Source organism: Orbicella franksi, chromosome 2, assembly GCF_964199315.1.
Source record: "Orbicella franksi chromosome 2, jaOrbFran1.1, whole genome shotgun sequence".
NCBI classification, from domain to species: Eukaryota; Metazoa; Cnidaria; class Anthozoa; order Scleractinia; family Merulinidae; genus Orbicella; species Orbicella franksi.
Window position 1 is genome coordinate 39,314,258 of NC_138146.1, and position 25,739 is coordinate 39,339,996.

Consider the following 25,739-nt stretch of genomic DNA (forward strand, 5'->3'; position numbering starts at 1 on the left):
AGGCTGTGCCGGTAGAAGCTATGAACTTGCTGTTCCGATGGTGTTTTTGTGTAAATTATGTTATTTATCTCCTGATCTTACCTCCTCTTGAAATAATACAGAAGTTTAATTTTCAGATAATCCAACGTTTTCAACATTTTCGTGTAAATCTGTGGCATGCATGTCGTTGAGTACGGAAGGTAATATTTTGACCGCAGTATTTTGCTTCTTATGTGACAAAGGTTAGACTTATGGCGACAGGATTGAGCCTGAATTTAGAACCAGGTAGGATCATGCAGAGGACATCATTTATTGATCAGTAATTCTTGTCTCTCTTTGGCTTATTATTTGTGTATTTGAAAACGACTTGGCTGGTTCTTTGAGAGCAGCAAGTTATAACCAAAATACGTTTTCGTTGAGTTGAGAGCGTATACAATGTAGCCGCTAATTGCTCAAGTCGGTTTCGTCGCTATATATTGACTTAGTGCAAAACAAGCTTGCTTTACTTTTTTAGCAAAAGGGACAAGCTCGTATAAAGTGTCGCTGGGAAATTCATCGGTTAAGCCAAAGACTAAACCAGCGCCTTTAGAGGTAAGTAGAAGCAATATGATAAGCTTAAATGCAAAATGCTATCGGTAGCGTTAAATCTGTGTTTTCATTTTCGAATTCCAGGAATTATAATAACATTTCGGATGTTCAGAGACGTATATCCCTACTAATTCTGGTCTTTTACAGTCAGTTCGAATAATTATCGAAAGTTTGTTTGGATAACTGCTTCAATGTTGCCACAATGTTGTCTGATACTACTGTTTCGCACAATATGAGGATTATTAATGTGCTGCACATGTAAACGTAAGCTTATTTCCTTGCTCAGCTGAACGCGTTGCGCTAGATTTTTCATTCATTCATTCATTCATTCATTCTGGGCAAAAATGAAATAAATGCTGTAAACTTGTCGAAGGGAAGACATTTTATTGTGAAATAGATTAAATGTTGATCAAATGGAGAAATCAACATCACCGCGTTATACCTTGAAGATTGGCAGAGTAAATTGATGATCCCGGGGGACTGGTATCAGTGTTTATTATTGGGGTGGGGATTTTCATAGCATATGGGAGGGGTGGAGAATTTGAACAAGTTACACTAAAACAATGATGAAGCTTAAGGTTAGGATGTGCATGAGGATTTGACTTGTTGAGTGTAAATTATAAGGAAAGATCTTTGGGATATGACCTTATTATTTCTTTGACCAAGTTGACAGTGCAATAATGGTACACAAATAAATCTCAGTACCCTGGGATCCATTTTAATTGGCTATGCTGTAGTGGTCTCCCTGCCTAATGAATTTTATTGTATATAAGCTTAGTATTTTAGTTAGGCAAAGTTAAGTAAATAAAAAGACTCTTGAATATTATGGCTGATTCAAGCGTGCAAATAATTTTTGTCTGTAGGCAGGTCATTTGTCAGGACAAGGACAGGTTTTGACCTGACAAAAAGCCAGTCTGGTCGGACAAAAAAAAATTGTTTGTCGTCAGAAATTAAAAAGAGACATTTGAGACATTTTGGTGTTTCAGTTTATATAATAACCCAAGTTGTTCTCGCATTTTGATTGGTTCTCACCTATGATATATTAGAGGTTATATAATAACCCAAGTTGTTCTCGCATTTTGATTGGTTCTCGCCTTTGATCTATAAAAGGACAGACGATTGAACATCAGTGCCACTTTTTTGTTCTTACCACATTTTGACATCATCTGTGATCTATTACTGAACAGACGCATGGCAACATGAAATCTGTTTGTTAAGTCGACTCTTCACCAAAATATTGGTTGTAAATTCAAAGAGCTTTAAAGTCAACTGAGTGTAAAATCGCTACTAGCACCAGCAAGGGGACCTTTACATTACTTCTGGTATTATTTTACCTGTTGAAAATTGACAAATTGACAAATGTTTATACCCCTAGTCACACAAGCATTTCCAACGTATCAAGTTTCCCACGACATCTAAGGAAAACGGGAAAAGTGATGAAACAATCTCTCACGTGGGCAGCTTGTCAGTATAAAACCCCATGATAACATTCAGAGACTTGAAAATTGGCTGAAATGAATTCTTCGACTTTTTCTGATAGCAAGTTTCCTCTGAAAGTTTTTGGGGTCAATTGAATAAAAGGTTGTCATGACTATAAAGCGTGACTAATCTGTACATTCACACTTTTCACAAAAACATTTCTGTGGTACAGAAACTATATTTCAACCACACTGACAGACGTAAAAAAAACTATAAAGAGTTTAAAATTAAACTGATTTTTAATCATACAGACTAGAAAGACATTTGGTTACGTTTTAGAGGCTTTAAAGTTTTTGAAAGTGATTGCATTCAGATGAATGAAACGTGAGTATTTGGACCGTGTATTCAATTTCCATAATATTTTAATCGGGTCAATGTACGACTGAAAATTAATTCCACAACACTTGGTGGCAACAAACAACGAGTAATTACAGTAGACCTCAGTTTTTAGTAGTTTTTCAGATGAACGTAATTCAGACTAAATGGGGCTTCACGATCTTTCACAACACCACCACAAAATGCGTAAATTAACATTTAGGAATAGTGGCGCTGATGGGATGTGTTTACAATCAGTACAATTCAACATAACATTTGAGATGATGCACTGCGTGTGATAAAATTCTTAGAATTGGAATAGAAACAAAACCGATAACAAAGCTTTTTTGCGTAGTATTGTGTGGCAGTATAACAAAATAACTTGTCCCATATTCGGCCACAAATTTCCAGTTAAAATATTTTTCATTTTGGCAGAAATGCCCGGTCAGAGTGTCCAACTAGGCTAAGCTTTTACCTGTCAAAACCTCAAATTTACTGGACAATTGTGCGATGACCGACTGTTATTTGCAGGCTTGTGATTTGAGAAAAAAAAAAATGAAATTACCTCCACACCAAAGCCACAACTTAAACCACCAAAAAAAAAAAAAAAATGTGACACCACTTGCTTCAGTTTTGAAATTAAATGCACTTGTGTCACACATCTGTGTCGAGGATGTCATTTGTGAAGACGTCAAATGTTTGCCCCTGAAATATCTTTGAGGGGGCCAAAATGTGAACCACTTCCAAATGAAAAACCTGGATTTTTCTCGTTCAGGTGAGTCACAGGGAGACCAAGATGAAATTAGTATGTATTCACATTAATCTCAAATTGAATAATTATAAAAAAATTCTTGGGACATAGAAGTTAAATGTAGGTGCAACATTGATGTATGTCCAGCAGGTAGCAGCTTGCAGTGTGCAAATAAAATTGTGTCATATACCTCAGGCTAGTGAATTTTGTAGTTTAGGCTAGCGCTTTGTGTTCTTCTCTTGACAAACAGGCAAAATAGATTTTATTGCGTGGGAAAAAAATGTTTCTATTAAATGAAAAGTGTATGTTTCCAGCGTTTGAAATGGATACATTCACATGCAGGATACAAAGGCACTCACAGAAAATCAACTATTGATTTAAACATTATTTTGTTCCTTTTTTTGTAAGATGTCCCGAACACAGTCTTTCACATCAACAGACAAAGAAAAGAACCCTCCCACCCCACGGTCCAAGATTGGACATCGTAGGGTGGACGAGACTGGAGAAACAACATACAAAAAGGTAAGTGTGAAAAAAAAACCTATTTTTAAGTCAAATACTATCCCTGTACCTGGTCTTCAGTTAGAGACTGCTCCTGCCATAGAAACTAATTTTTTCACCTTATATTTTTCGTACAGTTTTAATATTAAATATTGTAAATAGCTTTTTATAACTATTCTTGATATGATATGTCCTGTAAATAGCTTATCTTTATATACATAATTATATATCATTCTGGGAAGCATCTTGCATGGGGTACTCTTGTCCCATTTGCACTTTCCTTTCTGGCAATTATTATCTTTTCTTTCTTTCTTCTTTCTTTCTTTCTTTTTTTTTGTTTTACTTCTTTCCCAATAAAGTTTATTGGATCAGTTTAAGTTAAATATACACATATTTGGAAGCGAATTTTCAAACTAAACTTAATACAGTCAAACCTCCCGTAAGCGACCAACCAAAATGTCAAGCATAGGTGGTCGCTAATGGGAGATGGTTGCTTGCAAGAGCTTACACCATATTGGGTCAAAATTTGTCTCATTAGCACATGGTAACTGGAGACCTACCTCATTGTTTAAATGTTTTATTCATGTGAAGAGTCAATGTTGAGAAAAAATCTGGTACTTGCCATTTAGAAATTTTGGTCTTTTGTACTACTCAGGAATGCAATAATGTTACAAGACCTTATTAATATCCAATGTCCATGCTATTACAGGGTTCAAGATAAGTTTTCAAGGTTGGGTGTCAACACGGAATTTGAACAGGTCGATTCCCACTGCTCCAACCATACCATTATAAACTTTCTATTAATTTGTTGGGTCATGTAGCTGACCTTGTAGGGTTTTTGACCTGAGATCCCCTACTTATCTGGAACACTACATGTTATCTTTCAAGTGGTCACTTACAAGACAAAAGAAAATGCTAAACTTTAAGAGCCCTCAAAAAGCGGTCACGGTTCCTTACGAGAGGTGGACACTGACAAGAGTTTCCAAATGTAGTGATTTGAATTGGAAACTTTTGGTATTTTGGAAACTGGTCGCTGAGGAGAAGTTGTCATGACGGGAGGTTCAACTGTATTTAATTCAAATTTTAAGTGAAACAAATTCTGTGGTAAAAGCAGGGTTAAAAGAGCCTTTTGATTTCAGGGTAGAAATGATTCATAATATTTTAATTGTTGTTTGTTAATAAATCCCCAGACTCCATCATCAGCACTTATGTCAGCTATTCAATTGGGGATTGGATATACAGTGAGTAACTTATTACATGATTGTTCAGATAGACGTATTACTGGAGGTACATGTACATCTTTTTGTTATAAAACAGAAAGTGTTGTTTTCTGCTGGCTGAGGAATGAAAGAAGGGGAAATGCTTTATTCATGTGCATTTGAACATTGCATGGATTTTGCACAGTATAAATATTATTACTATTGAAGTATTACATCTGGGAGTCTGGGTGCTAGTCTGCAGGGAGTCAGGTCATATGATTTGTCATTGTTTACCAGTCGTCTTGTTGCTATTTGCCATCATCTGACTTCCCAACCACCAACCCTTAAAGCATCAGATGATAGATTTTTGGCTTCTCAAGGCCGTTTAATCTCTCTTTGTGTTCAAGATTGTGAAGCCATTTTGGATATTTGTTGCTTTCTAGTACTATTTTAATGTTTTGTAGTAAAGGTCAGGCTGTGTGGTTCAGCTGGGCATGGCTCCTAGTTGTGTGCAAGAAACAAAGTAATTATGGTACACGCTGTGTTTTGTTAAAGGTTGGAAGGTTGTCAGCCAAACCAGAACGTGATGTTCTTATGCAAGATTTTGCTGAAGTAGAGACTGTCACATTTCCAAGGTGAATTTGGTTTACAGTAAGAGATATTTTCCTTTTTATATTAAATTTCATTTTTGAAAACAGTACGAAGAAAATACATGTGCTGATTGGTTAAAAATCGTGTTTCTATAACTCGATTGAAACACAGAACTAGCATGAGCTGTTGACATAATAATGACGCGAGCAAGGAGAATTTACATTTTGATAATCAACGTTAACAAGTTGTTTTCCTTTTTTTCATCGCGTTGTTTTCTAAAAGAAATAGAAAACATGTTCTCCGTGTTTCTATCTAGTTATAGAAACACTCGTGAAAGTTTTGGAGAACTCGAAAAAGCTGTGGAAACACTTGCCTACGGCTCGTATTCCCACAGCATTTCTCTTTCTCCCAAACTCCCACTCGTGTTTCAGTAACTCGATAGAAACACGGTACATGTTTTCTATTTCTTAAATAAAATAAATATCCTAAGTATGCTGTTAATAAGGTTTTCTTTGTTTGTTCTTACTGACTTCGGCCCAGCATTTCTTTCTTGTTTTCCAATTCCTTTTTCACTGCAGGCAAACAAACAATACATAGATGTTTTTAAAGACAACTGGTGTAATTTTCTTTCATGGTTATTCCAAATCACCATAATTGTCTTTTATCAACAGTGTTACCATTTTTTGTATCAGGGAATTGTTAAATGTTGGAGAATTTGGGGAAACATTTCTTCAGTCTGCAAGATCATTGACCACAGCTCATTTTATTAATGGCAATCATTGTAACCTTTAATTTTATGGGAAGTACACCAAATGCATACCGACATTGTTAACCATTAGTTAATCTCAGAACCACTTTTTGTTTACTTCTGTAAATACTACCACATGTAGGCAAATCATATGCAGTACACTTGGCACTTTTAATTTGGCATTTATTTAATTATTTGTTCAAGAGAAAGCTTTCTTCACAATAAAGAAATCTTGTTTGTTTGACAGTGAGGGATCAAGAGAGACTCCATCCCATCGCTTTAGTGATTTTAAATTCAAAACGTATTCTCCAGTCGCTTTTAGGTAGGTGAGCTTATGGTGTTTCCATCATGTGAAATTATAGAAAAGATGTTAACTTTGTAATTTATCTATTGGTACTTATTTAATACTCATTGACTAGACCCTACATGTGTGTGTACAAAGCTGTCATAAAATCTACCATAAGGTTGAAACTTGCTTTTCATGCTTAAAATTGAATGAAATTACTTTGACGAGCACTAAATGAATATGTACTATGTAAATTAAACATGTTGTATTAATTGTCAGTGTCATTTATAGGTATTTTCGTGATCTATTTGTAATGAATCCAGCTGAATTTATGGTAAGAGAAAACTAAGATTTGATATTGGTTTTGTTTTTCTTGACTGTCATCCTGTGTGATGTCTGTGTTCAATTCAGCTGTCATGCATTCTTTAGAGTTGAGTTTTTTTGCCTGGTAATGACATACATAAATGTATGTAAAGACAAACCCATAAAGGGGAGGAGGCTCACACAGACATCTTCATCTACATGTCTACTGATGTGTGCTAGGGTTAGTGTTCATTGTACCCTGCAGTACTCTTTCAGTCTCTGAGTTTCTGTAGAACTGAATTGAGAAATTAAATAATTTTATAAACAATGTATGAAATATATAAATTTATTAAAAAAATAAATAATTAAATGATATGAAATAATTAGTATAGCTCAGACAAAATAATATTAGACGTTTTTTTCTGATATTTGATGAAAGATATTCCTATATGACTGGTATTAAAACTGTCATTTTAAATTTATTTTGGTTATTAAATAAATATAATAATCCAAAAAATTTACAGTTATGTGCAATGTGACCCATACATTCTCTGTATCAGCATTCCCATACATGCTCTGTAATGAGCATAACTTGAGTATTGCAGCTATTGATTTGACATTTAGCAGACATCATCTCTGTATTATTGACTTTTTGGATTGAAATATTTATAGCTGAGTACAGTAGAACCCTGTTAATGCATTCACCAACAGGCCATGATAATTGGGCCATATTAACAGGGTGGCCGTAGAAGCTCCTATTTCAAAGTGATATGCTCGGGAAGGATATCTGTGATATGCCCCATGTTTGCCAACATCAATTATGCTCTGTCAGTCAAGATTGTGAGCAAATTTAATGATGACTAATGACATGTTAAGTACAGCTGTTTAATTAAAATCTCAGTGTCATGTTATCTTTATTGATTAAGGAAGTGCATCACCAGTTAATGTAAATACATGTATCTGACAGCAACTGACCGGTTCTTGTACTGTATATTTTTTCTTTTATTGAAGATGGCTCTGTGTAATGAACCACTGGTGGAACTGGCCAATTCAGGAGCAAGTGGTTCCTTATTTTATGTTACAAATGACGATGAATTTATTGTCAAGACCGTGCAACACAAGGAGGCTGAATTTCTCCAGAAATTGTTACCGGGCTACTATTTAGTAAGTTAATTGACCTTAGACGCATTGAATAATGAATTCTGATCAAACTGTCTGCCTTAGAGAGGTGTCCTGGCTGGGGGCAAATAGAGTAAACAAGTGAAGTACATGTGCATGTAACCCCCCTTATTATCGGCTTTGGAGATGTTTCCTGTTTCATTCTGCATAGCTGTTGTTACCAAAATACAACTTGCTACAGCACTTTCACCTGATAGGTACTAAACACTAAATGATTGTTAGTTACAATGCATTTCCTTCACTTTCTTTCAGAATTTGAATCAGAACAAGAGAACTCTGTTGCCAAAGTTTTTTGGTTTGTACTGTTACCAGGTAATGGCTGTGACTTCTACCACAGTACTTAATGATTCGTTTACGACTCTCTGAAGTCATGGTAAATTGCTAATGTTGATGAGAAATATGAAACTGTTTATTTATATTTCAACAGTGTGGAGGAAAGAACATCAGATTAGTAATAATGAACAACCTCTTACCTCTGGGATACAAAATACATTTCAAATATGATCTTAAGGTAAGCACTTACTGGATTTGTCACTGGTTTATTGTCAAATGTACCTCACAGTGGATTGTACAGGACACCCCTAATGGTTGGTGTTTTCTTTTTTCCAGTTGTTTCACTCTGCCTTATTTCTTTCATTAAAGTTTAACATTACTAAATTAACATCAGCATGTGCACATTAAAAACCCGACTGTTAATGCCGTTAAAGGTCTGAAAATGGTGAAATAAACAAGATGTTCATGTATGACAGAAATGAACAATAGACTTGAAACATTCAACATTTTAAGTGAGATGCCATCCATGATTTGCAATGTAGCTCTAACATTTGAGTTATATACTTTTTAACAGGGTTCAACCTATAAAAGAAAAGCTTCAAAAGCCGAAAGAGCAAAGGAAACGCCAACATTAAAAGACTTGGACTTCTTGAATGATCATCCAGAGGTAACAGCCTGATCATTGTAGAATAACTTCAGACTTTCTGATAATATTTTTAATAGCTTATTTTGATTTTTATGTGTCAGTCAGATGTAGTTCAAGGTTGTTTACACGCATTTTGCTGATGTTTGTCACAGAGTCCTGTTCTCATGTTCACAGGGCCTTTTTCTTGAACCGGAAACTTACAATGCTGTAATGAGGACAATCCAAAAGGATTGTAGAGTAAGTTATTGTTTCTGTCAATCAGTGCATTGCTTTTGAGTGTCACCTTTAGGCTTCCAATGCATCAAGATTAACAATTTTAGCAAATATTCTCAAACGTGGTACATCTATTGTTCATATGCTGCCATTCTTTACAACTCCTCCACTCCTTTTTCAACTTGCAGTATACCTTGATCTGTTGATCCAGGAGATTAATTACCTGTACCATGTTTGTCTTTAATGAGCAGTGCTTGTGCAAGTGTTATGTGCAATCTTTAATTAATAATTTTGTTGTTACTATTATTGCTGACCCTGTTTAGAATTGACACTAGTGAGGGTCCCATGGGTGTCTGCTTAATACAGGTTTGACTCTACCTAGAAGTACAAAACAAACAAAACAATGTTTGAATAAACTGGAAATTCTTGGTCTTCTGTAACTGCTTCAGTGTACCAACCGTTTAGAATTCTATTTGCTCATTTTAGGTGTTACAAAGTTTTAAGATCATGGATTACAGTCTTCTTCTTGCAATTCATAAAGTAGAAGAGACTAGTGCTGGTGTACCAAGATACAAGCGATCTAACAGTGAGCCGGCAACTGACAGACCAAGCATAGCGGAGACGCCATCAGGGCAGCTTCCCTTCTCTCCTGATGAGGATACTAGAGCAGGCAGCCCAGGTTGGATTCAGTGTTCGTGCCTTTGTTATGATTATTAATGGAAATACCAACAGCTTTGTGTGTACCTTGTAACCTAAATGTGTCCTGCTAGCTTACAGTAATACTGACAAGCTCATTTCCAATACCAAGTACCGGTAGCCCCTGGTAGAGTACAAATTTCCATTGTGGCGCTAATATGATTCTTTGAAAACATCTACTGTTAATCAGCTAGTTATGATTTTCAACGAGTTTTTATCAAAATGTTTTAAAGATTAGAGATCAAACATTGCGGTAAGCAGTATGTATGAAATTAGAGTTTCATATGCTTGCAAACAAAATATGTTTCCCTGACCTCCCCCCTCAATTTTACCTCGAAGTAATTGGTTTCAAAGGGATCTGACCTCCAGAGGTGGTAAGTAATACACAGTTTGGTTTTTATTCAGAGGGTGGTCGAATGCCTCTAACACGTGCACGGAGTCTGAAAGGAAGGGAAGGCTTCAGCTCAGCATGGGAAGCAATCACTGTAGGAGATGAAACAGAGGAAAGACCGTAAGTAGACCGATTTCTTCTCTAACCTGTGTAACCTGTCCCAAGCTCACAGCGTCAATGGCCATGACAACTGAGTACTGATCTGTTTGATGACTGTAGTGTCACTAATGCTCTTGATTCAACTAGTATAAATTTGAACCATTTGAAGTAGTTGCGTGATAATGTTCCTTTACTTTTGTTGCAGGGTGGGAGGCATTCCAGCTCGTAACGCCAAAGGCGAGCGGTTACTTTTGTTTATGGGAATTATAGATATCTTACAAAGTTACAGGTAAGTTAATGACCCTTAAAATTGTTGCACAACAAACGCTCTTCGTAAGTCAAAGAACTTGATTTGACTTGGCCTGATTTTCTTGTAATTTGCATAATTATAATTGGAAATCTTTTATTTGTCATTAGAATAGTAAAGAAACTTGAACACGGTTGGAAAGCTCTTGTTCATGATGGGGTGAGTTGTGTGTGAATTTGTACAGGTAATAAAATAATTTCGAGGGCAATTTTATTTTAGAATAAGTGAGGACAAATAAATTTTTAGTCTTTGAAAAATTTACGAGTGCTTATTTTCTTGTCAGTAATATACAGCACATGCAATTTAGTTTCAACTTTTTGCACTCAATTTCAACGTTTTGCACTGGATTTCAAATTTCTGCACTTGTTGGGATTAATTGGCGTGCTCTCAGCCAAACAGCATGCTGAAATATTTGCTTGTATATTATTAGTCAATAAACAACACACATGTAGTAAGCTCATTTGGTTGATTTTCTTGTTTGCAGGACACTGTCTCTGTTCACAGACCGTCATTTTACTGCACAAGATTTCAAGAATTCATGTCTGCACACGTTTTCAAGAAAGCCACAGGTATGTTTTTCATTCTTAAACTTACCAGTCAATCAGGCAGTTAGTTAGTCCGTCCGTCCGTCCGTCCGTAAATCAATCAGCACAATACAGTCAGTCAGTCAAACAAACACGTGATTAGTTTCTGGTTGTATGCAGCATTAATTTTGCTAAGTCAGAGGCGAACTATTAGGGACGCTAATGGTACTGTTCGGTTCTGTGTAAACCAACGCAAATTCTAAAAAAAACTATGGAGAAATATTTTTTCGCTAATTTCAGAAACAATGCCAACGTCAGCATTTTTGTCTGAGATTCAAGGCTAAATATTTTTGAAAAAATGCGCGGCTACCCCCAGTTTTCTTGTTGGATTCCAACAGCCCTTGCTGAGGTCTTTTTTTCACATAATCCTAATTCGGGCGAAAGACCTTTGTATTTTGGTAGGCGCCCTCCATAGTGAAGGTATTACCGCGTTAACCTTCAATGGCGCCATGTTTTGCAAATAATCCTCTGACTTTGAACAAGCGTCATTATTACGCCTGTGTTGATTTGATACCTACAGTTACCAGTCTGCACAATTGTTACACATCCAACCACCAGTCTACACAAGTGTTATACCTACAGCCAAAAGCCTGAACAAGTGTTAATACCTACAGCCAAAAGCCCGACATGTTAATCAGCTCATAAATGATTGCATTTCTATTTTTCAGTCAAAACGTCTCCAAGAAAGCGTAATGTAGGAAGTTCAGTAAATCGTGTGCGATCAATGACAGAACAGGACCGAAATCAACGAGAAAGAACACTTACCGGTGATAGTATGACGTCTGACAAAGGACGATCGAGATCATTTACGGAAGCTGATAAAAATATTGAAGGAAGTAGCCTCAAAAAGATCATGGTTACTGCACACAGCAGCCACACGGCGGCGGCCCCTGACGAGACTGGTACAGCTGAGAAAAAAGTCGTCGTAGTTGGTAAGTATCGGAATGTCGATTCTGTGAACAAAGCTTCGTTAAATTCTACTACTAATAACGTTACTGATGTTAGAAACCCGCGGTGAATAAGTTGAAAGCAGGCAGGAGGGCATCGCGCGCATACTCATGCGAGTATCCGCTGAACTATACAATCAATTTAATCGCGGAAATCATGATGGCGGGAAAACCACAGAGAAAACTTGACGTATCTTCGTCAACTGTTTTTGTAGTCACGTAAATTTTGCGAAGGAAAAAGACAATTGCGCAGTTTAATGAAATACAAAATGTACAAGGGAGCGATGTGCTTTAGGATTCTAGATATCTTGCTTTTCTGTCTTTTTTGGAGTTTTTTTGCGTGGCGAAACAGTGTTAGTTCCATTTGGTCAAGCATCATCTATTACGTGCTATCAAAATACTTGGTACATGTCATTTGCTCCGTAGCACTCAAAATAGATGATAGAAAATATTGAGAAATATGTTAGAATTCAAATGATGATGTATAACCAATGGTGATTCATCACTGAACTATACAATGGCACAATTCAAATTGTGTTTTTCAGATCCTCACGAAATTTCATTAACAGAAGCGGAGGAATCGAACTTTTCCGAGTCTCAAACAGCATCTGCAGTCACTCAGGAGACTGTAAGTAAAGAACCCAGTCCACAAACGCGCAGTGATACCGCTGAACAGCCAGCATCGGCGGCACCTAGTGAAATACACGTATCCTCAAATGATGTCAAAGAGAAAAGTGCGGAAGAAACTACAGGCCAGGATAATTCAAAATTTGTACAAATAGTACACAATGCGGGCGCGACAATAAATGATACATAGACTTATTTCTCAGAAAATAAATGCAAATTGTAGATTTCCGTCGTTTTCTTACGTGTCTTTTCTATCGAGGAATTTATTCAATGGAATTTTGTTCAACAGTTTCACGTTGCAAATATTATTACGATGTATTTTTTTGAATGTGAAAAAGCTGGTGAGAATATTTTAGGAGAGAGTTAGAAGTAAATGGGATGAAGATATGCTATGTAACAAGAATAAAAGAATAAACATGGTCTACGGTAATTGCTTGGTAGAATTATGGGAGAAAAGATGAACTGTAGGTTAACAAGCTTAACCTGATTAACCTGTGTGGGGGCTTTGTGTTCGTGTGTAAGGCGTGTCTGTACTTGTGAGGAAACATAGGCAGGGTGCTGGTAAAATGCGCTGGTTGATATACTTAAAATATAATTGTCGATACGCTTGTTTAGATAAATGTTAGATATTTCAAATAGTATGAAGAAACGTGTAGTCTAAAACTCATCAATGGTGACTGTCTCGATGGTTTAATTAGATGCTAAACCAAACTAATCGTGATAAAAAGGTTAATCGGTCTTTATTTATTCATGTCAATAATTCCTAACGTTTCTGACGAATTTTTCCTTAACGTCCATTTTGCAAAGTTAAACATGTGGGAATTGTTCCACTGCCCATAGCGTCTGTTTAACAAGGACGTCCTGTTACCTCAAGCATGAAACAAAGCTTGTCGTTTGTTGAAAGCAATTCGATAATCAAATTTCTAATATACACCTCGTAATTTCAGAAAACCGAGACCCTCTAAACTATTAACACAATTTAAGATTCCTCACGTTACTTCGATTATATATAAAAAAACACATCTATTATTGAACCTACGGATTGCTTTGCACCTAAATCCTTATGCTACAAATTGCTAATTGAAGATGTCACCCATATGTAGGATTATTTAATCGTATCAATAGATTCTTTCAAAACCGCAAACTAAAGCACCAATTAATTGAACTGAACAACTGCTTAATGTGAGAATTCACCTTAAATTTCTTCCTTAGTAACTCGGTGCCGTTACAAGCTGGCTGGTCCGCTGTTATTTATGATTTGTTAAACATTGAAAAATAATAAATTCTTATCTTGTTTTAAACTCTTCTTTTCCCATTGGAACTCTTCTATATTTCATTAAATTCTCTTTAATAAACTTCAGGTGTATTCCAGTTTAGAGTGATATTAAGGGTGTTATTTAAACCTAGCCCACACGAGCGACACAACGGTTCAATGAGAAAAGGTTCATGTATATTGTTATATCGACATAGTAAGATCGTGACGATATGAGCCTAATAAGATGTTTTAATTTTGCTAGTGTGAAGCAGAATTTTAAAATTGCACTATGTGAAGTTTACATTGTTTTTTGTGTGTGTATGTGTGTGGAGAACTGTAATTCAATCTACACAACCTCGACTAAGTTTTAGTTCAAATAGTGCGTTATTTCCGTTTGTCCGCCAGACTTGATTGTCAACCACCAGAGTGTTTCTCTGCGGCACTAAGTCACTATATGTTTGCCTGACTAATAATGCTTGATTGCCTTACAAGGGACTGTCAGAACTTGTTGTTCGCCCGGTCACTAATATCTCTATTACTATAATCTACTTAAAGTGTTTTTAAAACCTATCTGGGTAGTCAGTAATTCTTTCCTTGTGCGGTATGTCCAGGCGAGGATTATCTTGAAATTGACCGTTGTGGATGATGATTGACACTTCGACAAGCTGAGAAGCTTTCATGAAACATTAGTTCTTCTTTTGTCAGCAACAGTTTTTATTCAAGACTGTTCTCACTCGGATGTACTCACTGGACGAATTAAAAAGCATGAGAACCAAAAGCCAGAGAACGCGGATTGGATGTATCTATATAGTACCTGCCTTGCACTCAATAAACAGTTCCTGGTCCTTTAAAAACTCAGTCATGCATGTGTTAACCAGTTTTGCTTTATCTAGAATAACGAAGACCCACTAATCTCTTAACTGCCAAAGGTTTGTGCAGTAACCATTTTTTTTGTTTGGTTATTTTATTTTGTTTATTTTGTTGACGTTTTTGTCTTTGTTTATTTATTTTTCTTTGTGCTTGATGTTTTGTTGCTTTGTTTGAGTAGTTCCTTGCCCTGTTGCATGTAACTTCCTCCTCAGTAATCAGACTTAACTGTAAACCCTTATTCCACCATGCCTTGTAATTCCCATGTTCCAGGAGTTAATTCCACGTAATTTCTAAGTAGTTCCCTTGTTCCACCACTTGTTGGCGACGAGCAAGGGAATGGGACTTCTGTGTTTGCGATGAGGGATGCCTATAGGTAGAAAATAAAGATGTTGTTGAGGGTGGATTACGTGGAACACAATTCTCTGCCTGGAAGCCTGAGTAAGGCTTGTTAAATTGTTTAACGTTTTCGAGTAAAGGGATTGTTATCAAAACGCCGGACATACTTATTAACAAACACATGGAAGTAAATGTCGAGTTTGCGTCGTGTGGTTTCGTTCGGTTGATTATGTACGTAAGCGGGAATGGTAGGTTAAGTCACCATATTATGCATACAGCTTTCCGTTTTTCCTACTTTATTTAGCTACATTTTTGCTTTTTTTCGAAAAATCTTTTTAGGGGAGCGCTGCTCAAGGTTGTCTTCGACGCCAAGTTAGTTTCCAACTTCCAGAGGAAGTAGAGAACTTGGAAGAGCAATGAGTGCATAGGAACAGATGATTCATCTTGCTACCTGCAGATATGGAAGGGCGTGACAAGGCTGAAAATTTCCTTTTTTGCATCCATTAAAATCGACCACTATGAACATCATCGTGTGACAAATAATTGGTCTTCTTTACAATCTTGAAATCCCCTCCTTGCTCTATACACGCGGAAGGTTACTCAGTAGATCAGTTTTCTTTTAGCCAGTGATAGTATTTTCCTTTCCAGCTTATAAATAAATACAAAAGCAGTCGAACTTGAAAAATATTGCAGCTGGTAGGTGCTTTGGACAGAGATTGAACCGAAATTTTCGGCCAATTGCGATTACAAAAACGTTTTACTGACAAGACTCCACGTACAAAGACGATAGTAAAAGCTCGATCACATGGCAACGATACATCATGTACAGCAGTAATTTGTAAAGAGGGTGGTCGACGGGTTTCCTTTTTCCTTTTGAATCATGAGGACGTTTTATTGCGGTTAGCTAGTTATAGAGATCGATTGTTGTTAAAAAATAGAGTTTTTAAATGATGAAAATCAATGTTATGTCTCCAGGTGGGACGCTGTAAACTTGTATTGAAACAATAACCTTGGGTTAATTTGAAAATAATTGTTTCATCTAAAAACATCAGAGTTGTTAGTAATGATAAATGACATCATATTCCAAGACAGTATAAACACGGTTTACACTATGTTCCAAGTAGCAAAATGCTTTTTGACACTTGTTGTTTTTTTGTTTCAAACACTCGCGACATGGCGACACAGGGGACAATCAAAGATAAAATTTCTGAGCCACGGATAGCCTGGAGCTAAGACGGGTGATTTTTCACACTTAGTCAGCTGTAAGATCTTCTAACAATAAACTGCAAAACTGAACAAACGGGGTTAGGGATACAGTATATGGCTGAGGATAGCCTTGGCATTCCTTGGAGACATATTGGTTTAAAAGGTGATAAACATAACACCTGCAAACTCAGAGTATTTTTTATACTGCAATTATGACGTCAAGGTGGTCATACTGATGTTCCCAAACAATATAATAAATATTACGAGTTCTTTTTTCCAACGCAAAAAAACACCAACATGGCCACCTTAAAAACGCTCGTTGTTGTAGCAACGAAAACAACAACTTCCGCGTACGATAATTATTATATAGTTCTTTGAAATGTTAAAAGCCTTTAACACTTGAATAAATCTATCCGTTCATTTGTTCTTTTGTTTTAGCTTGGAACTCTGGGTCTTGAAAATGCTTAATGAAGTATTCAGATTAAAGTCTTGTCTTTTCTATTATGTTTTATTTGTAGTTCCAAATTTGGCCTATATATCGAAGTATATTTCTGTTCGTTGGTTATTTTGTTCGCTTCCCTAGGGCCACTTCTTAGGGCCCGGCAACCGGGCTGGCTCGGCAACTGGCGCGAATTTCTAGTCTGCTCATGACTCATATGGGAAATTTCACGCCAGTCAACCGTGCTATGCCTTCACCCCCCCCCCCCCCCCTACCCTTCAATCTGATATCCAAAACCCTGAAGAATGTAACAATCGACCAAACGATCTCATTCTCGTTGCTCCAGTTTGGCAAGACGAGCCCTGTTGGCCGGTTCTGTTGAGACTTCTAATATCTCAGCCAGTGTTGCTACCGAAAGGTCTAACCCTCTTAACGGACTCGACCGACCCGAATTGAGTTTATCCAATGTATCCTCGCCTTCACTTGGCCGTGTTTCGCATTTCTACCAACGCTTCCAAGCTGAGGGCATTCCAACAAACGCTGCTGATCTACTCATCGCAGCTACTCGTACCTCCACCTCGTCGTATCTCTGGACGGCAAATTGATCCTCTTTTGTCATCTATAAGTGACATTCTAATTTTCTTAACAGAACTCTTTAACGAAGGCTTAGCATACCGATCACCCTTCGTTCTGCTATTTCGTCAACTCATCCAAAGATAGATGGTTTTTTCAGTGGGTCAGCATCCTTACGTTACTAGGTTCCTTAAAGGAGCTCTCAATAAACGTCCTCCAAAGCCCAGGTATTCCCATACCTGGAATGTTGATGTTATGATTAAATAAATGATTTCTTTGGGGAAAAACAGCACCCTATCACTTAAAGCTATCTCAATGAAGATAGTCACCCTGTTTGCATTAACCTGTTCTGAACGGATTTTCGCCTTGGCTTCCCTGGTTCTCAGACATTGCAACGTCCTTCCAGAATGGGTGTCTTTCAAACTCACCGTCCCTAGAAAATCTGGCATTGCAGATAAACCAGCGGAAGCATTTTTTTGCCCGCTTTGACCAAAACAAGAAGCTCTGTCCCGTAGATTGTTTTAGACTATCTAAAATCATCCAGGAACGTTCGACCCGTTATCCCGTCTTACCTTGCCGATAAGTTGTTTATTTCATTTAAACGCCCCCACAAACCGGTCACTTCTACAACGTTGGGCGTTAGCTACGAACCTTTATGAATGCAGCAGGAATAGTCAGATTTTTAAAGCTCACTCTGTCCGTGGTGCATCTACGACAGCAGCTGCCAATACATTTGTCCCGCTGTCGACTATCATGTCAATGGCCAACTGGTCTTCTGCTTCAATTTTCAGAACATTTTGCGTTAAAAACTACCATTTGTTGTCTCATATATTTCGAACGGAGTCTGTGAAATATAATGAGAATTATACTAGGGCCGCGAAGCGGCCTGAAGTTATAATTCAAATTACATGAACAGATGAAGTGAGAAATATATGAGCTTCCGACCCTTCTTCCCTCCCTTCCATGGGGTCTCTCTATTGCCCGTCTATTCCGTGGCGTCAAAAAGCCACCGAAGCATCATGGAACCACGAGATCTAGGTCCCATGGCCTTGCGGGTATACCCAGGCTCCTTTTATTGTTTCTTTAGGGAGGTTCGCCCTTTTGTTAGCATTAAAAAGTGGTTTGAAGCACTAACCGGGAAATTCCTACCATTTGTTGTCTCATATATTTCTCACTTCATCTGTTCATATAATTATCTGTTCATATAAGTACCGAGAGGAATTTTGTTGTCTGTTCACATGAGAAATTTCAGCCCGGTCGACCAGGATGAAACCAAAGAGGTGGAACTGAAACTTGTATTGTTCGCGACGTCTGTCGTAGATCTGTCGTAACTTCTGGATTTCTGCAACCTTACTAATAGAGGTAATTCGCAAAGCTTATAAATTTCCTAAGCGGAGTACGGACGGACGGACGTACGGACAGTCACGTGACAACCAACATTAATTTTGTTAGCTCGTTTTTCAAGGTATGGGGCTCCGCTTGCACGACCTTAGCGCGTAGTAGCTCCACTGCCAAAATAAGTTTAAAGGGAAAAAAACATAAGAAAGCTTGTTTTAAATTTACTGTGGTGAAGTTTCTCGAATTTATTGTAAATTACAATTGTTGCATTATATAATGTAAATGAGGTTTTAGAATTACAAGTCAAGCGTGATTTTACAATTCTTGTTTCACCACTGGATAGTGAGGTATATTTGTGTGAGTTTGTCGTAGGTGTAGGGGCAGGTGGTACAGTTCTTTCCATAAGGGTAAGTGTGAGCTTTGTGGTGTTAGAGGCAGAGACGCTAGAGGGCAGTTAAGCTTTCTCCAACACGTCCCGAAGACTATGCGAAAGTGACAATGGATGGGTGTTGGAAGACTTTTTTACAGCGATCCGAAGTTAGCAGCACGCTATTCTGTTTAATCCTTGATGATATTAGAAATATTTGGAGGTAATGAATTAATTGTTATGAAAAATGGTATACGGTTAGATAGATGTGTGTCTTTAGTTTGTACAGCAGGATGCAAGGAATGTCTGCGCTGCATTGCCCGCACTCTTGCTCTACAAACGTACCCAGGAAACTTAACACATCATTCTCACCGTATGACTTTCGTTATCTTCTTTAATTCAGCAAGTCAGCAGGAAAGACACGGCAAGTTTTCGATGAAAACAAATGACGAGTTTAATTTCACATACATGTCTCGACAGAAACTTCTGCCTTCTTGAGTTCAAATATTACAAGTGATTCAAATTTGAATCAAATAACTAGTAATTGCTAATAAGCATGCGTATAAAGTTTGTTCAGTTTATCTTGAGCTGGGATGTTGTACAGGCTTGACTACAGAAGGATTCGCCTGACGTGTGTACATTCTTGTTGCCACCCAACTAAGCTCATGTTATGATTCATTTGGGAGATTTCAATTGTTCAGTTTGTACACACTCCCATGCAATCAGTTGCGTGTTGCAAATTGCAAAAGGCCAGTCTCGATATACTAAAATTCAAACTTGGCTCCGAGGCTTAGGGGAATAACGCAAAATAAATTAATTATTCATCCCTCATCCTCGATGCCGTTTCTTTTGCTTTATTCCCCTAAGCCTCGGAGCCAAGTTTGAATTTTAATATATCGAAATTGGTCTCTAAGGTCCCAAATGAATCAACACGTGGTGTGAATTGGGTGGCAACCAGCATGTAAATACATTAGCCAAATCTGTCTATTACAAAAAAGCTATCGCTGGTGATTGCAGAAAATTCTTTTAAACAGCAAAGTGTTAAATATGTGTTATATATGAGTGTATCTATGGAAGTAAATCTGGTTTTGAGGACAATGGCTATGAGGCCCGACAAAGTTCTAACTAAGGTTCCTACTGACGTTTGTCCAAGGAACTTGCAAATAGAAACGTCCATACCTAGACTATGTAAGGTCGTGGACCTTCCGACAGAAATCTTGGTTTGTATTATTTTTTTGGCTGCTTCTTGGAAGTTTGCCGTCGGGCTTCCAAACCATTTACCTCCCATTAACTTTGCTTTAAGTTAATCCTGGAAAAGAGCTGTAATAAATTTACTATACTACTGAAAAGTTTCTTTGAAAAAGTTTCAAAAACTTCAAAGAAGATGAGCAATAATTACCAATGCAAGCATCAAAAAAGTCATGTAATTCCCATTCAGAAACACCGACCCATTACAATAGTCTGTATTACAGCAATCGAACCGGCAACTTTGGCCATGGTTCACGCAATCCTCTCCACTACAATGGCTCGATGGCAGGCAGCTTTTTGAAAAGTGATGGATATCCTTTCCACCTTTTTTTTCCACCCGGTGAACTTTGGTGCACGCCCCATCTTTATCAATTGTAGGATCACAAATATCTTGCTTGCTATTGCTATCACAGTCACTCCATGACTTGTTTGAGAAACAGAAGTTGCAGTATAGTGCTTCACCTGAAAACAGCCAAAATATATTACACTGCAGCTTTGCTTGTTTGTGATTAATGAGACAAAGTAAGCAAGCCATGTATACGTAGCACCCGGTATAAAGTGGAAATAGTTGTTATGGTGAGATGGTAGCTGTGAAATCAAGTACATTGCCCCTGAAAACCTTCCAACTACCTCTTAGCCCAGTTGGTATGATCTGAATACTTTTGAGTTGTTGAGTAGTTGTGAAAAGTAGTCTGGAAAAAGGGGACGACAATCGAAAACCATGAATCGTCATCGTAAAACTGCTAATTAACCATGTTAAAAGTCAAAATAATTCCTCTTATGGATTGGACATTGATTTCCGATACAGTGGAACCCCGCCTTATGGTCACCCTTTGTCCCGGCAAAAACCCCGTTAACGCGGCCACCCCGATTACAACAAATGCGGCCATCCCTGATCACAACAAATGCGCGCTTAGAAATTAGAGAAAATGTTCAGATGCATATTCACTCTGCATGTTGTAGTTCTCGAGGAAACTAGGAGGCGTACGACGTAGGAGAATCACAATTTTTAAACTCGTGATCTTTGATCGTGATTCATCATGTAACTCGCGATCTTTTCATCGTGCTTGCGTGTAATTTTAGAATACTTCTTATATATATATCGGGGACCTGGAAACTAATTAACGACCGCAGACCGAAAACTGAGACAGGTTGCTAAGCGATACTGCGACATCCCCTTTTCTTCAGGAAAAAAACAAATACCTCTCACTAACCGAGTTCGAGGGCCGTACTGTAAGTTACGGACCGAGATTTTCCCCCATCGATTTATGGCCCACGCGCGGACCATGAATCGAAGGGGAAAACCAGGATCCGTAACGTACATTACTGTGTGTCTGACGGGCTCAGGAACGATTTCTATTCACGCGGAATGGCTTCAAATGTCTGACGCACCTCGAAAGCAAAACGACTTAATTTGAAATCGTTTCTAAGTGACTTTTCAGTCGTTAGCAGGTTTTAATACACAATTTCACAAGTGAAAGAAACTTTTAAGCTTTTACTTGTTAAAAAGTTAAGAACTCTCGGTGATAAATCACGAAACATTTTGGCAACAAAGACAGCTTTAAATTTTAGCGGACCGTACAGTGGATAACGGCCCGCTAAATTGGCCAATCACAGCGCGCGTACTAACTGAGAGATATAATAAAACTGATTACAACAAATGCAAGCTTAGAAATGAGAGAAAATGTTCAGATGCATATTCACACTGCATGCTTATAAGTTCAGTCTATCCGGAGCCACAACAACGGGCCGGCCATAGGTACAATAATGGAAATTCTCCAAACCAAACAGGACAGCTAACATTTCCCTCTCAAAGTTGGAGTAACGACTTTCAGTTTCCGTCAACAACTTGCTAGCGAACTCCATTGGACCATTGACTTGTAGCTAGGAGAACGGCACCTAAGCCCCTCTGTGAAGCATCCACCTGAATGGTTACAGGCTGGGTACTGTCAAAGTACTGTAATGAGGTAGGGCCCAAGATTGCTTTCTTGACGTGGTCTACGGCAGACTGATGCTCAGGAATCCAAACAAATTCACTTGTCTTCTTGGTGAGCCCCCAAAGGCTAGCTGCTTATGAATGAAACGACTCAGGAACTGGACCACCCCAAGGAATGTTTGTAGATCTTCAAGGCTGGTCGAGGGGTCCATAGGCAGTATGGAATCGATCTTCCGTGGATCAGGCTGGAGACCTTCAGCACCAATGATAAGGCCAAAGAAGGGCATTCGAGTGCATCTTAATTTACATTTGTCCAGTCTTGATGAAGTGAAGACCAGTTTCACGAGCACGCTGAAAAACAGCGCGAAAGTTTTCATCATGATCGCTAAAATCACTGTTGTAGCCATATACAACAATGTCATCCGCAATTCCAGTGACACATACCAAATCACCAAAGGTTTCGCCCACTTTCCTTTGGAAAATGTCCGGGCACAAACTAGGCCGAAATGCAGACGTAAAAATCAGTATCTTCCAAACGGTGAATTAAAGGTTGTCAACAGCGAGCTCTCCTTGGTAAGCTTGATATTCCAGTAACCGCTGCGTGCATCAAGAATTGAGAAATATTCAGCACCATTAAGTTTAGGGAGAACATCCTCTAGTGTAGGTGTAAACTAGTGTGGCCTCTTGATAACACAGTTCAGATCTTTAGGATCCAGGCAAAGCCGCAATGCACCAGTGCTTTTAGCGACGCATACCAGGGAGCTGACCCAGTCAGTAGGCTCCGTAACTTTTGCTAACATTTCTTGTTCAACCAATGAACCAAGTTATTTATCAATATATATTTTTTAATTAATAAATATTTATTTATCATTGTTTGTTTACATTGGTCCTGAAAAGCCCCAATGGGGAGTGGCCAATTAAGTATACACATACATACACAAGTTCCTTCTTCAAGGGCTCCCTGAGGGCCTCTGGAACTCTTCCTGGTGGGTGCACAACTGGAGAGAATGGTAGGATCAGCTGTAATATGACATTCGCCTCGAAAGCAACCAACACCTTCAAGACAACCCCTGTACTGTCTAAGCACCTGCTCTTTATCAACTGGATATGAATCGTAGGTAGGTCGAGGAGGAGTACTTGGCTTGAAAGCACCTTCATAGTTTGTGATGCTGAAATTCATGGTCGATCATGGTAACCAGATTCAAATTTGTACATTTTGGTAGGCGTAATATGGTTGGACCATTAGCATCAACAACATGGAATGGGCATGATTTACAGGAGCCACCATAATCCAGTTTGAGTACACAAGTGCCATGATGACCAACAGCATGTCCACCAAACGCAGTGATGATGTTGCTAGATGGTGTGAAGCTAGTGGGAATGCCACCAGGGTTACAGGACGCATTTGGGAAGAGCGACTTGTATGTACTCAGAGAGATAACGTTTCCCTCAGCGCCAGTGTCAACCTTCACAAGAGTGGTTTCTTGTAGTGATCTGAGACCACTTCCACCTTTGGGAAGGCCTGAGTGTCATTTTTGGTGACCTGGTTAACTGACAAGGTATGGAAGTACAGCTGATCTGGAACTGATGTTTCGGGGTTGTTATCCCTTCGATCGCGAGTCTCAAGGCTATGGAAATGCTTCTTTCTTTCTTTCTTTCAGGTTTCCCTTTTGGAGGGTTAGGATGCCTTTGACGGCCACCCTTTGTCTTCCCCTTTTTGTCAGGCTCTGATGAACGGCAGAATTTTCTTCAGTGATTCTGTTTTCCGCATGCACCGCATTTTGAACCATAAGCGGGACAAAAAGGTCGCTCAGAAATATCGTGCTCGGTGCAGCAACATCCACACAAACGGATGGTGGGGCCGTGGGACTAGCTCGTCAACATGAGTTGAAGTACCAGGTGAAATTTCTTTGATTTGGTTACTTGTTACCTCTTCAGTCCGGGAAATATCCAGAGCGGTGTTAAGCGTGAGAGCGGAGTGTTTAGGAGCTTCGTTTGCGTCCCGGGGAGGGTATTCCCTTATATGGGCTGTATAGGTATGTGCAGCCAAAGGGTAGGGTTTTTCAGCCCGTTTTGGTCATAAATAAGGTATCGATGTTGGCCATTTCGATCATAAATAGGGTATGGTTTTAGCACTCTAGCCTTGAATTGGGTATGTTTCTTGGAAGAAGCGACCTTTTCGTCATTATCAATAAGACCGTCAACAAAAGCCCTTCATTACTTATGTTTAGGGCAACTGTGCCAACCGCAACGGTCATGAGTAGGACATCGAACTTTTGGTCAGGTCACAAATAGGTTAGGGAATATCGCAGATTTTGGTCATAAATAGGGTAAGAATTTTGGGAAGTGGGCCGCACACCTCCACCCAACTTTTCTGGGACTACCCCCCCAGGAGGGGGAGGGGTTTGCGTACGCTTGGAGTTAGATCCAAAGATGAGCGCATCAATGATATGCTCATCCGAGCTTGTAAAACGACATTCTTCGACTAGAATTCAAATTTTCTTCAGAAATGAATCCACTGTCTCACCAGGTTCTTGTTTCCAGGGTCCTAAGCTTGTACCTTGAGAGCCGGAAGTTGCTTTTTGGAGACAATTAATTCTCAAAGCACGTCCAGTAGGTATCGAGTTTCTTCTTCCCATTATGTTCATCTTTCCATTGTTAATATTTCATACACTGATTCAAGTTTCACTGTTTTTAAAGTTATGTCCACATTGCGGATGCTTATTAAAGGACAGCTGTTTAGAAGTGTAAATTGTGATATATCTGTCTAGGTGTCGCTCAATTTAGACCCAATCACGTTAATACGTCCACCCTGTTGATACGGCCAAATTTACATGGCGCGTTGGCGACCGTATTAAGGAGTCTGTACTGTATCTACCAGTCCATTGACATTGATCTATCTAGATAACATCATATCGATTGGAAACTAGAAAACTAAAGAATGTTGAGTGCAATGAATGCAGATTTATTAATTAATCCACTTTTTTAAAATGAAAATGTAATTTTGACTTTTTACACTCACAAAAAATTAATTGGTTGTTTTCTAAGAGAGCACGGAAACAAATCCTGCAATCTGATTGGCTCTTAGCACAGTTTGGATTTTCTTATTTCTGACGACGATCACGATAACCGCGCGCGATGTGTGTGTGGAAAAGGTCAACAATTATAAAAGTGATTTGAATGAAAGGAAAGAATAAAGATAATTCCTGTGGATGGGCAGTTACTGGGGTTACTGAGTTAACTCAACGTAACGCAGAGAGTATACGAAAGACGTATTTGATGACTTAAGTTAGCATTCATGAATTTCGGGCGTGTGTAATCATCCTGGCCTTAACTTGAGCCATTCCTATAAACTGATCACTTGACGAGTTTCGGCGATTAAAATCCATGGTCTTTCTGAAGTTTATTCGCTCAGACTGGCGTTTGAATCGATATAAAACATTAGTGCTGTGAAAACAGATGTTCAGCT

At 38.4% G+C, this 25,739-nt stretch overlaps 1 protein-coding gene across 3 annotated transcripts; it reads left to right on the forward strand.

Annotated features, from left to right (window-relative positions):
* The first annotated feature begins 13 nt into the window (after window positions 1-13).
* Window positions 14-17,065, forward strand: LOC145479843 (phosphatidylinositol 4-phosphate 5-kinase type-1 alpha-like). Of its 3 annotated transcripts, XM_081458305.1 has the most exons (21): window positions 14-264; window positions 494-570; window positions 3,521-3,634; window positions 4,804-4,854; window positions 5,368-5,447; window positions 6,399-6,473; window positions 6,729-6,771; window positions 7,752-7,904; window positions 8,172-8,231; window positions 8,347-8,430; window positions 8,767-8,859; window positions 9,013-9,075; window positions 9,538-9,730; window positions 10,153-10,258; window positions 10,443-10,526; window positions 10,655-10,703; window positions 11,029-11,113; window positions 11,797-12,060; window positions 12,621-12,703; window positions 14,851-14,886; window positions 15,503-15,591. In XM_081458305.1, the coding sequence occupies exons 1-20, from the start codon at window positions 231-233 to the stop codon at window positions 14,875-14,877; spliced, it is 1,818 nt and encodes a 605-aa protein (XP_081314431.1). In that variant the 5' UTR covers window positions 14-230; the 3' UTR covers window positions 14,878-14,886; window positions 15,503-15,591. The 3 variants fall into 3 exon arrangements, with proteins under 3 accessions (XP_081314431.1, XP_081314430.1, XP_081314429.1); XM_081458304.1 differs by lacking the exon at window positions 14,851-14,886 and having other exon boundaries at window positions 15,503-17,065; XM_081458303.1 differs by lacking the exons at window positions 14,851-14,886; window positions 15,503-15,591 and having other exon boundaries at window positions 12,621-13,122.
* The last annotated feature ends 8,674 nt before the right edge of the window (window positions 17,066-25,739 follow it).

Excerpts from the sequence above, each read along its gene's own strand:
- LOC145479843 (XM_081458303.1), top strand. The coding sequence starts at position 231 with ATGGCGACAGGATTGAGCCTGAATTTAGAACCAG. Across the intron at positions 8,860-9,012 it reads TCTTGAATGATCATCCAGAG|GGCCTTTTTCTTGAACCGGA; the intron begins GTAACAGCCTGA and ends TCATGTTCACAG. Across the intron at positions 10,527-10,654 it reads GATATCTTACAAAGTTACAG|AATAGTAAAGAAACTTGAAC; the intron begins GTAAGTTAATGA and ends ATTTGTCATTAG.